The sequence below is a fragment of the Rutidosis leptorrhynchoides genome, chromosome 3, assembly GCF_046630445.1.
Source record: "Rutidosis leptorrhynchoides isolate AG116_Rl617_1_P2 chromosome 3, CSIRO_AGI_Rlap_v1, whole genome shotgun sequence".
Taxonomy (NCBI): Eukaryota; Viridiplantae; Streptophyta; class Magnoliopsida; order Asterales; family Asteraceae; genus Rutidosis; species Rutidosis leptorrhynchoides.
Window position 1 is genome coordinate 348,581,968 of NC_092335.1, and position 12,848 is coordinate 348,594,815.

Here is a 12,848-nt window from a genome sequence, read left to right on the forward strand (position 1 = left end):
AAATCAATAGTAGTCATTATCAAAACTGAGATTTTTATAATTGAACCAAGCATAGTATGCGTGAATTATAACACATCACCATTTATAACAGTCGAAACCCGAGCACTTCGCTTCATCAAACAGTAGCACCTTCAAGTAAATGCTCACCTTTTTCTGCAGAAAGCTATTTTCTTCCTGCAAAGTTTTATGCTGCATATTTATACACTTATTTCAAGTCAATTAAAGTGCTAACTAATAACATACATCCTAAGATCCCATAACATGAAAAATGAATAGTATGTAGCATAGGATGTAGCTAAATTTTAACACCGAAAGCATATAGCTTAAGACTCACATTTCTCTTCAATACACCTACTTGCTCTGATAAAAGATGCCACTGCATGTCCAAAATAATTAATTAAATCTTTATTAGGATTTGAAGGTAAATATCAACAAAGAATTCAAGTAATACTAAGTTTCAGATCGGTTGTTAATAAACGTACATACCTTCTTAGATCGTAAACGATTAACTCCAATCCTTAATTGGCGTTCGAGTTGTTTCAATTCTTTCATCCCTAATGTCAATATATCTTCTCCTACATAGATGACATATACAAACCTTGAGGCTCAAGTTGAGCAGGAGAGTTAGGCAAGACTACAAATGTAAACAACAATTATGCAACACCTAATAACAACCTGCACATTTGAACAAATACATACTTATAATGTTCTAAGGGTGAAGAGATTACATATGTGAGCAACAATTATGACACGATTATGAATGATAAACACAAACACTCATAAAATGAAAATATTAATATAAAAAGTCTTATTCTTTGATTGAAATTAGCACACATAATATCATAACAAACTGTATATGAAGCACTAAATCACCAAGATTATCAAAACAATGTCATAAAAAGGCAGAATGAAGACTTGGCGAACCCGCACAGCAGCAGTGTATATTGTGTATTGTTATATTAGTATCTTTACTTACTAAATTAACTTACAATCTTTTAACAATTAAACACAACCCTCAACTCTAATCTTTAAGAAATTAACTAAATAAAGACCTAACTTCATAGATCTAAAAAATTAAACATAAATCCTAACTTTAATCTTAAATATATTAACTAAAAACAGACCTTAGGTTCATAAATCAACACAAAATCTTAAAGCCTTAAATAAAAAAAATTCGGATTGCCCAACAAAATCTCGAGAAAAAAAAGAATAAAAAAAGAAAGAGATGGATAAATCATACCTTAGAGCGGATTTGATGAGAAAATGGTAGTGGAAAGCTAAAAGGATGACGAAACCATCGAATTTCGCTGAACACCGTCGGTGTGCTTGAGAGCTTATTTGTGGGTTTTTGTTTGCAAGAGTGAAGTAGCAGAAGCTGTAAAGGGGATTTTATTCCAGTTTTTTTCCCGATGACAGTTTCCCGACGACAAGTCGTCTGGATAGGCGATTTAATGAATTGACTTACGTTGACTTACTATCTGGAGGGAAATGAAAATTTATCTGGGGGGAAACGAAAATATATAATTCCGTCTATACAGACGACATGTCGTCGGATATAACTAATTAAAAATTAATTTTAAATAATATAAATTAAAGATATATATATAATATAAATTAATTTTTTTTAAATTAATTAAAATTATATAATTATAAATTAATAATATATAAATAAAAATATAGGGATGAGACCAGTTCTGGAACCGTACCGAACCGTATCGGTACTAATATTGGGTAAAATGGAGAATCACCGTACCGAAATTTCAATACGGTATTGGTTTCGGTACCGGTACGGGACCGTATTTTTCGGTTTTTTACCCACTTGGTACCACAATTTTTTTTTGCAATTTCGGTACCTAGTACCGAGTACCGATTTACTGTTAAAATATTGGAACCGAACCGGAATTTCTCGAAACCGAAATTGATGAATTCTCGAAACCGGAACCGATACCGAACCCTTCAGGTACCGGTTTTTCGGTTTATTTGCTCATGCCTATTACATTCATTGGATTTAACACTATACTATTACAATATACTGTTACACTCTACCATTACATTACAGTGTAAATTCCTACCTTTGCATTACACATTTACTTCCTACCATTGCATTACACCATAACTTCTACCGTACATTACACCATAATATTATACCATTAAATACAACATCACATTCTATATCGTAGTACAATTTTTTCGTTATATTTGTCGACATTCCGCCATTACATTGCATCGTCACTTACTCACATATCACCATTATATTGGGATTACATTTGGAGTTTAGGGATCAATGCTAAATTACACCATCACATCGTCACTTACTCACATAACTTCTACCGTTACATTACATTGTTACATTCTACCATTACACTGTCACATTCTACATTACATTACACAATCACATTATACCATTACATTACAAAGTCACATTCTACCATTACATTATACCATTATATTCTACCATTACATTACACCATAAAATTATACCATTACATTACACCCGTACATTAATACTCTACCATTACATTACGTTGGGTTTAAAGTTTAAGGTTCATTGTTACATTACACCATCACATACCACCATTACATTACAATGTGCACATTATACCATTACATTACACTTTAACTTCCTACAATTACATTACACCATCACATTATACCATTACATTACAACTGTAACCCTCACCATTTACATCAACACAATTTTTGTATATTTTCTAATGCTAAACTATTATGGATTTGGCGAACCTGCAATTATCTAAACGTCTTGATCACATTACAAAGTCAAATTCTACCATTACATTACATCGTTACATTCTACAATTACATTACATTGTTACATTACACCATAACATTATACCCTTACATTACACCCCTACATTAATACTATACCATTACATTACATTGGCTTTAAGGTTTATGGTTCATTGTTACATTACACAATCACATACCACCGCTACATTACAACATGTAAACTTCAGCATTACATTACTCTATAACTTCCTACCATTGCATTTCACCTTCACTTTCTACCATTACATCACACTATTACATTCCACTACTACATTTCACCGTTATACTACATCATAACTTCTACCGTTACATTACACCGTAACTTTCCACCATTACAGTACACCATCACATTCCACCATTACATTACACAGTCACATACTGCCATTACATTACATGGTCGCATTCTACCATTACATTACACCATTACATTCTACAATTACATTACATTGTTACATTACACCATAACATTATACCATTACATTACACCCCTACATTAATACTATACCATTACATTACATTGGCTTTAAGGTTTATGGTGTATTGTTACATTACACCATCACATACCACCGCTATATTACAACATGTAAACTTTAGCATTACATTACTCTGTAACTTCCTACCATTGCATTTTACCTTCACTTTCTACCATTACATCACACTGTTACATCCCACTGTTATATTACACTATTACATTCCACTGCTACATTTCACCGTTATACTACATCATAACTTCTACCGTTACATTACACCGTAACTGTCCACCATTACATTACACCATCGCATTCCACCATTACATTACATAGTCACATACTACCATTACATTACACGGTCGCATTCTACCATTACATTACACCGTTACATTCTACCATTACATTACACTGTTACATTACACCGTAACATTGTACCATTACATTACATCCCTATATTAATACTATATCATTACATTACATTTGGTTTAAGGTTTAGGGTTCATTGTTACATTTCACCATCACATTACCACCATTACATTACAACGTGTACATTCTATCATTACATTACACCGTAACATCCTATCATTGCATTACACCTTCACTTTATACCATTACATTAAACCGTTACATTCTGTTGTTATATTACACCGTCACACTCAACTACTATATTCCACCGTTATACTACACTATAATCATGAACTTGTTTCGTAACGAGACTCAAGTCGACGATTCTATAGTTGCCCTAATTTTCCGGTATTTCTAACCTATTTTCTTATCTAATTGTGTTCCATGCCTTGTATCATGAACTTGTTTCATAACATTTAATACAGTTAATTTGTAGTATACCAAAACCAAAATAATTATTACTTAATTTCTTTTACCGAAATATTGTTTTAACTTAAATTATCTTTATTAAAAAGAAACAAAAAAAAGGAATTGGGTCAATGCCGACGACATGTCGTCGGTAAGTTGGGCGGGACTTATTTTTCTGATTGGCGCGAAAACAAAAAGATAAAAAATAAAAAATGGGTTGGCATTCCCGACGACATGTCGTCTGGAATCATTGGCGGGAATTTTTTTCCTTTTTGCCGCCAAGACATAAAAGTGAAAAAGAAATGGGTAAATTATTAGCAACGACTTTCCGACGACATGTCGTCGGGATAGGCTGGTCAACAAAAAACTACGAAAAGTCTGACAATTAAGTGATTTTTTTGTCGTTTTGCGGTATTAATACCGACGACACATGTCGTCGGGAAAAGTGTCGTCGGGAATGGTCACTTTTCTTGTAGTGAAACATGTTTATGCTCTTTGACATAATGCACATGATGATGATGATGATGATGATGATGATTTCAAACTAAAATAGTCTGTTATTCAAACCAAAACAAGATGATATGCACATATCATAATCTCGTTTTATTTATTGAACATACAAACTCCAATCACATAAAGAATAATTGGTACATTACATACATTATATAACAATGTGAAATCCACATTAGAAAAAAATACATCATATCTCTTGTCCAACCCAAGATTAGGCAAAATAAATAAAAATGATCAATAGACGAAAACCAAATATAATAGTTGAGCACCATATGAAATTTTTAAATTGCGATAGCACACGAGGAAACTAGTAATGACAACAAAATTGGAACAATGGCAAATCGTGTATCTGGTGAACCGTTTCCTGAAGGTACAGTATTTGACCCACGTCCTGAATTCGAAGGGGTGTTAGGCGAAGATGAAGATGGCGCTGTTGTTGGAGAACTTCCAGGAGATGCAGCTGTTCATTTAAAAACATTGTTACAAGAGTTAAGATATATTTTATACATGTCTGTTGTCCTTGTATTCAATGTAAATTTGAATGATTTAAATATTTTGTTGAAAGTAATAAATTATGTCAACTTGAGAATATAATTATATTTATTTGTTATTTTATGTAACTGAATAATTATTATGTGACATATATATAGATAGTAAGTTGGAAATTATTTTTTAGACGAATGTAGTATCTTTTCAGACCATATTGCCCTTCATGATGAAAATAGTTTAGTTGATGAAAATGGTTTACTTGAACATATAGATAAAACGATCCAACAAATGTTTTGATGTTGTATGCCAAAAAAGAAGTGATGCACGGATCGCATCTCTATCGTAGTAATAATAGACTAATCATAGTTTGAAGTTAATAATTATTTGATCAAATTTAAGTTGTAAGCCAGTAAATAAATATTACCATTGCATTGGCTAGTTGGAGGTGTTTGGACATTGCAAGCCTTAGGTAACTCAAGAGCCTGAGTTTGGTTAATGTTAAGGCCTAAAGACGAGCCACCACCGTTTAGGACCTCACACAAGCATTCTGGATGCGTCTTTACAACGCTAGACAATTGGGTGCAACACCCTGAAGAAGGGGTTGAAGAGTTGCCACTAATGTAATTAAGGCATGGAGACATGCTAATGATTGCATTTGTACACCCTGAAGACGATTGCGCCATTCCATAACCACATAACGTAGCTATCGTGATCGCTAGAATAATGGAATTCAAAACCGGAGTGAGGAATTGTTTATTTTGTGCCATTTGAGAGATTTTTTGGTTGTTAAAAGTGTCTTTGAAGTTGTTGGTAATTTGATGAAAGAAAGTGTCTTGGTCTGATATATAAGGGGAAATAGGAAATGGGAAGTCAAAGTCAACTGTTGAGATAAAAGGTGTTGTATTTTAGGTAAAAAGGTGTTGTATTTAGGTTACCAACTATATATACTTCTATTCCTTGGAACAACTCGCCTCGCAATACATTATTCTATCCTCGCTCACTCCCAAAATTATACGTCCCATATTTATGCCACCTTACAAAAATTACACATTTAAAAAAAGAAAAAATATCATGGTTGGTCCCCGACGTTTGTACCAAAAATCAAGTTGAGACCTTAAGTTTAAATTAATCATCGTTGGTCCCTAACTTTTTAGCTTTGTCCAGTTTTGGTCCCAGAATTAACATTTGTTTATTCCATACAGTTAAATAAATCACGTGGAGATCATCTGCTAGGGCTTTTTTGTCATTCTGCTTAATATACAATACCACGTAACCCTACAACTACCGCCCAAAAAATCATAATCGTAGTTTAGTTTTTCTCTGCAAAAACTGTCGACACCTGTTACAATGCAATCACCCAAAAAAATTCAATCTGCAAATCTTTTGAACAATTCATTAATGGCATCTTCATACAACATAAGAATCGAAGGAGAAGAGATAGATGACTACACATTGAATTGTAAGTTATTATTTTTTTCTTAATACATCAATTGTATCTATTGTTTGATTGAGTTTTGAGGAAAAAAGGAAAATTTCTTTTAGAAGATTCTGATTGTTCAGCAACGATTGTACTTCGTAGTTTTACTCATTACACTGAATCCTTTATTGACAACATAAAATAAATAAATCCTTTTATTATGAGTTTGTTTTATATACAACCCATGCTTTTAATAAGTACAAACAATATACATATTACCTTTAATTAGCTCAAATTCATTACGGGCATAATTCAATTAGTGTGACCAAATAACAAAATAATAGTAGAAGACCAAAGTTTTAAGTCGTATGGTTCTGTTGATTGAGTTTTTTTTTTCCATAACGAATTAATTGTATAATGATCATGCAAGATCTGTTTTTTTTTTCGTAACAAATTAGTTGCAAGTACTGTTAGTTTTATTAGTATTAAATATATTGTTTGATTGAGGTTTTATTCCTATTATTGTTTAACAAATTGTGTTATACTATTGTAGTGATCTATCCAGAAAAGTTTTCGATAAAACTTTACCATGGTGGTTGTTTCACAAACCCTCCACGTTATGAATACATTAATGGTCGTGTTACCTATATTGATGGCATAGATATAGATAAGTTTTCTGTCCTTGAGTTGCAAGACATAACAAAAGGAGTTGTACAAGTGATTTGAGCAAAAGAAAATTTTCTAGTTCACATGGGTCTGATGGCGCATCTGGTAGTGGACTTCATAAAAAGATGAAAGGAAAAAGTGGCTAGAGTTGAATCTGTATTGAATTTGATTTCATTAGGGTTTTGAATTTGTTTTGGATCTGTTTTAAAATGGGCCGGAATTTTTATAGATTTTGAGCCATTATTATTTAAATAATAAATAAAATGTGTTACTTAAGTATATATTTTGGATCATTTTTATATTTTTATTGTATATATTTTTGTTATTAATTTAAGTATTGTATTATTTTTTATATTTTAAATAATAATTAAACTAAATAATCAATAAAAAAATAAAATTAATTTAATACTGAACGATTTTCCCTATTTGGTCTCAGTGTTAAATCTCAGTGTTAAGCTTAACACTGAGATTTAACACCGAACCCAGTGTTACGACTCCTTGTGCTCTTAATAAATTGATTAGCTTGGCTATATTAAACCCTTGTCTGATGTCATGATAGAGGTTTTATTCATCATTTGTTTTAGTTTTATTCATCATTTTGATGAAAAAAAAACTACTTTATATTCAATGAAATTCTTCTTTCGCCGAAAAAAAGAGGTTTTATGTACAAACCAAATTATTAGGATAACGATCACCAATAACTCAATTAGACTGCATAAAAAATCTTGGTCTATCTCAAATAACCTGAACATGTAAATCTCACATGTTTCATAATTACTTTGATGACATTAATAAAAGGAGAAGTTGGATATGAGATAAAAGAGCAAACAATTTATTTTTCCCCTACAAAGATATAAAACTTATATAAATACAAACACATTTTTGAAAAATAAACGTCTTCAAAAAAAGATACATTAAAAAAAAACTGATGAGGTTCGTACCTGAAAAGTGTACAAACTATCAATAATAGGGTGTCATCTTCTCTAAAAGCAAAACAATGCTGAATAAAAGGCGTTTACTAATAAAACTAAACATCAACAACAACATAGACGAAAGCCATACTACAAGAGCGAACAAACACAACAAAACGCACCTAAACAAACAAGCTACAGGTCCACTTTAATCATTTTACCGTTAACAATCTTCCGACAAAAAAATATATATATCGATTCTCGATTTTGAATGAGAGTACGTTAGAGGAAGCGTCCCCAATCAAAGTGTCCGATGATGGGAGAATTAAACCTTGATCCTCCAAGTTTTGGAAGAAACCTATATTTGACGAAGTTTTAACCGCACGTAACGAACCACCCTTATTGTCATCAGGAAAGCCCATAAACAAGTTTTGGATTGCATTACCATAATCCAAGCCTTCATCGAAATCAAAGTCCGAACCGCAAGCTTCTTTAGCCTTCTTTCTCATCCCTTTTGATAATATCTTCGGTTCGAACCTTTGATACATTTCTATTCAAGACATACCAAGATCTACAAAAATCCTCACAAGCCGATGCCACGCAATCACAATATTTTCTTCCACTCCGTCCAATTAAAATCGATAAAGGCTTTTCATCCAACTTTTCATCATTACGATTTGCCGAGCTTTCTACCTTTTTATTCCTTCTCCTTTTTCAGTACTTCTAATCTATCAACAAAATGTATCAACGGTGGATAACGATGCTCCATTGTTCCCTGCATCACCTTCAAAGCCTAGTTTGGCCCGTTCCAAGATTCATCTAATTAGATTGATTTTTTGTTACACAACAATGAATTCTCTATTGATTTTATCTTTGATTTTAATTGTTTCCATGATTGTTGGCTAGTTATTTAATGTTTGTCTAGACTAATAAACCGATGTGTTGGATACGATTCATTTAACTGTTGGATTTTTAGTATTTTGATATGAAGTTTAAATACATGTACACATCTTATGAAACTTGTTCTTTTCGATTCAATTAATTGTATGTTTGTTTGATAGGATGAGAGTTCATCAATTAAATATATATATATATATATATATATATATATATATATATATATATATATATATATATATATATATATATATATATATATTTTCAATTGGTTTGTCTTAATTAGTTGTTTGCTTAATCGGAAACGATAGTAAATTGAATTCAAAAGGCTAGACGATTTAGAGGTGAATCACCCACAACGAGAGTTGATGTGATTATTGATTGCTACGAGAGTAGAGTCATAGTTTGAACCTTATTATCAGTTGGGTCAACTTAATCACATCTAAGAGGTCTTAAGTGATGGGGAATTCCGTACTGTGTAATCTTAATTGACGTGTCTGTGCTAGGGAATTCCAGGTGGGCCGATTAGGTAATTCACATGCTTTAATTCACAATTCGAGCTTAATCCAATTGCATCCAGGACTAGGTGTAAAAGGTATAGACAAACATTCATTCTCTTACTGAATCACAACTTATCTTTCTCAATTTGTTCTCAAGTCTTAAACATAAAATACCAAAAATATTGTTCTTCTTTGTTATTAGTTAAAATAATCTTTGATTCGGCTAATCGTTAAATAGCCAAAACAACTTATCTTCGTACTTTCAAATTTCTTAGATTAACTTTAGTTTATTTTTATTAGTTACAATCTTAAATCGCACGTTTAAACTGTCCTTGGAATGAATTTAGATTTACTATCATTTATACTACTCACGATCAGGTACACTGCCCGTTAGTGTGTAATAATCTTTTGAACCGGTATTTCCCGACATATTTTATATACACAATTTTACACATAGTAATTTCACATCATTATCTTATTAATTATTTAAATAATATTAATAGATCATAAGTATTATATTATATAATAATAATATATGATAAATTATTATTTGTTTATAGAAAAAGTACATATATTATTTTAGTAACCAAATAATATACATATTTATATATATGTTTTAAATAAATATAAAAATATATATTATTCACTTATTTTCTTACTTTTATAATTATATATATTTATTTATATTTTTTGAATTATAATATCATATATAAACTAGTTTATATCCTATTAAATACTTTAACCAATATTTAATGATAATCTAACCATTCTTAAATTACAATATTAAATTTGTTACCGATCTTTAAATAATATATATATATATATATATATATATATATATATATATATATATATATATATATATATATATATATATATATATATGTATATATATATATATATGTTTGTGTGTGTAAATATATGTATTTATGTATGCCGAAATATATATATATATATATATATATATATATATATATATATATATATATATATATATATATATATATATATATATATAATTTAAATTCATTTTTAATTCAAATAAATATCGAATAATTATAAATCTAATTTTAATTAATTTAAATTAGTATATTAAACTACACAAAAATTTTATATAAATAGTTTATCTCTTTTTTTTATATTTATTTAGGAATTTTCTTTGTTTTATTCTCGATTTAATCATAAAACAAGTTTAATTATAAATAAAATATTAAATCGAATCTAAAAATCATTGTTTTGATTTTAATAAATCTACTAACTATAATTAACTTATGAAAATGTTATAAACAATCTTTATACTGTTATTTATATTTATAAAGATTTTATTACCTTAAATATATATGGAAACTGTTTAATAACCTTAAATATATATTATAAACTTTCTAGAATAGAAAAAAAAATTTATCAGTATTTTAAATATTTTTAACAATTTATAAATCGAATATATGTAAATCGGGTACATAAATAGATAAATAAAAACTAAATCGATAATAAAAATTATACTTTCGATTCTTAATTATTCTAAATATATATAATGAGTTTTCCAAATCTTATAAATAATTTTCCTCCGTATTTAATTATTTTTAATAATTTAAACCGATTTAAATACATATATAATATAAACTGAAATAAATAAATAAAATAATAATGTTTTAATTAACTAAATAAATAAATAAAATATGTTAAACATCAGATCTGTAATAATAATTATTTTGCTCAGTTTTTTATGATATAAATATTTTTAAACCAATTTATATGTATTTTACCTGCTTTTCGATTAATAACTATAATAATAAATATAAATTCGTATTTAATAATTATAAAAATATTACAAAATTTAGTAAGAATCATATAAAAATTATGAAACTTGTAAAAATATTTTATTTGGATTTTATATAATTTTTACACAATTAATAGTGATTTAATCGTATATATCTTATATAATTTTTAAATTAAGTTTTATTTATTAATAAATATAAATCCAATTATAAAATTCATAAAAATAATTTTACATCAAATTTTGATACTTCATACTAATTATGACATATTAATATAATATATACATGTTAGTTTCGATTTAAGAAAAAATAAAAGCAATCGGTTATTAAAAAAATAAAGAAAACCGAAAAGAAAAAAAATATAAAAGAAAGGAAAGAAAGTACCTCAAATTATTTTTAAGGTTTTGAGAGAACTTCAAGAATTTGTGAAAAAAATTTGTGAAACATGATGTGGTATTTATACAAAAATTTGGCTTGGAGAAAAAGAAAGATAAAGATAAGATTAATCATTTAATTTTCTTTTTCTAAAAAAAATTCGGCCAAATGGGGAGGGGGCTTAAAAAAATATTTTTTTTTTGTTAATCTTATCTCAATTAGGAAGCCTCTAGAATTTTACAAGATTTGATATTATCCAAATAACTTTAAATAAATCTTTTCAACATATAGAATATTCTAGATTTTTTAAAGTATATTATTTTAATGTATTTATTAAATTTGAATTTTAAATATTAATAATAATTATTTTGGTTTTAATATAAATAAATTTAATTAATTAATTAATCTTATCATATAATTTAAATTTGGTTAATCACATTAATTACATTATACTTTTATAATTTATAAAAGTGTCACAATTATATAAATATTTGTAATATTAATATCAACTAACGTATTATAAATATTATAACTTTAATTAATTATTTTGTGCCACGTTATTTATTTCAATATAACTAAAGTATAATATTAATTAGACGTGTCGACTAAAAATTAATATTCAGTCAACGTTCGTTTATTAATTACGTATGGATAACAACCCTAATAATTAATACACATAAGCATGCAGGAAAAACCCTAGGGCACTTTAGTCATTTTAGTGATGGAAAAGTGAGGCTTGTTATACAAAATGTCAGTGATTGATCAAATTCCCAGTTGGATAACCTCCGAAAAGGTAAGATATCAGCTTTTAAGACTGATGAACCTCAGTCTTCATGATTGATATTGGATTAGATGGTCACCTTATGATTATCAATGATATTTGGATGTAATGTGTATCCTCCTAAGCACATTATTTTCTTACCGACATCTCACGATGTTAGGTACTTGTGGGAGGCATTGACTTGACCAATCGCGGGGTAGCCCGTATGGTTCGTTGGTTCCACTTTCTCGGTTCATGACTTCCACTTGTATTCCCGGTTCATCTTAATGAAGACATTATAAGGTTCTAGATTTTCTTACATTTATTTAGATTATATATTTGGTGCACTTTGTTCGAGTTATTATTTTGTGCCGATTTCATATTTGAGGAAGTTAGAGTTTTTGGGTTTACAAGTGGAAATCACATGGTTGATTTTTACTACAAAATCGTACCCATGCTAGTTGCTCATTTG

General features: G+C 28.9%; 1 protein-coding gene across 1 annotated transcript; it reads right to left on the bottom strand.

The window, feature by feature from the left end:
- Positions 1–4,864: 4,864 nt before the first annotated feature.
- On the bottom strand, positions 4,865–5,839 carry LOC139897555 (non-specific lipid transfer protein GPI-anchored 26-like). The gene is made up of 2 exons (XM_071880261.1): positions 5,497–5,839; positions 4,865–5,043 (listed from the first exon to the last, which is right to left on the bottom strand). The coding sequence occupies exons 1-2, from the start codon at positions 5,837–5,839 to the stop codon at positions 4,865–4,867; spliced, it is 522 nt and encodes a 173-aa protein (XP_071736362.1).
- Between the last annotated feature and the right edge of the window lie 7,009 nt (positions 5,840–12,848).

Excerpts from the sequence above, each read along its gene's own strand:
- LOC139897555 (XM_071880261.1), bottom strand. The coding sequence starts at position 5,839 with ATGGCACAAAATAAACAATTCCTCACTCCGGTTTTGAATTCCATTATT. Across the intron at positions 5,044-5,496 it reads TCCAACTAGCCAATGCAATG|CTGCATCTCCTGGAAGTTCT; the intron begins GTAATATTTATT and ends TTAAATGAACAG.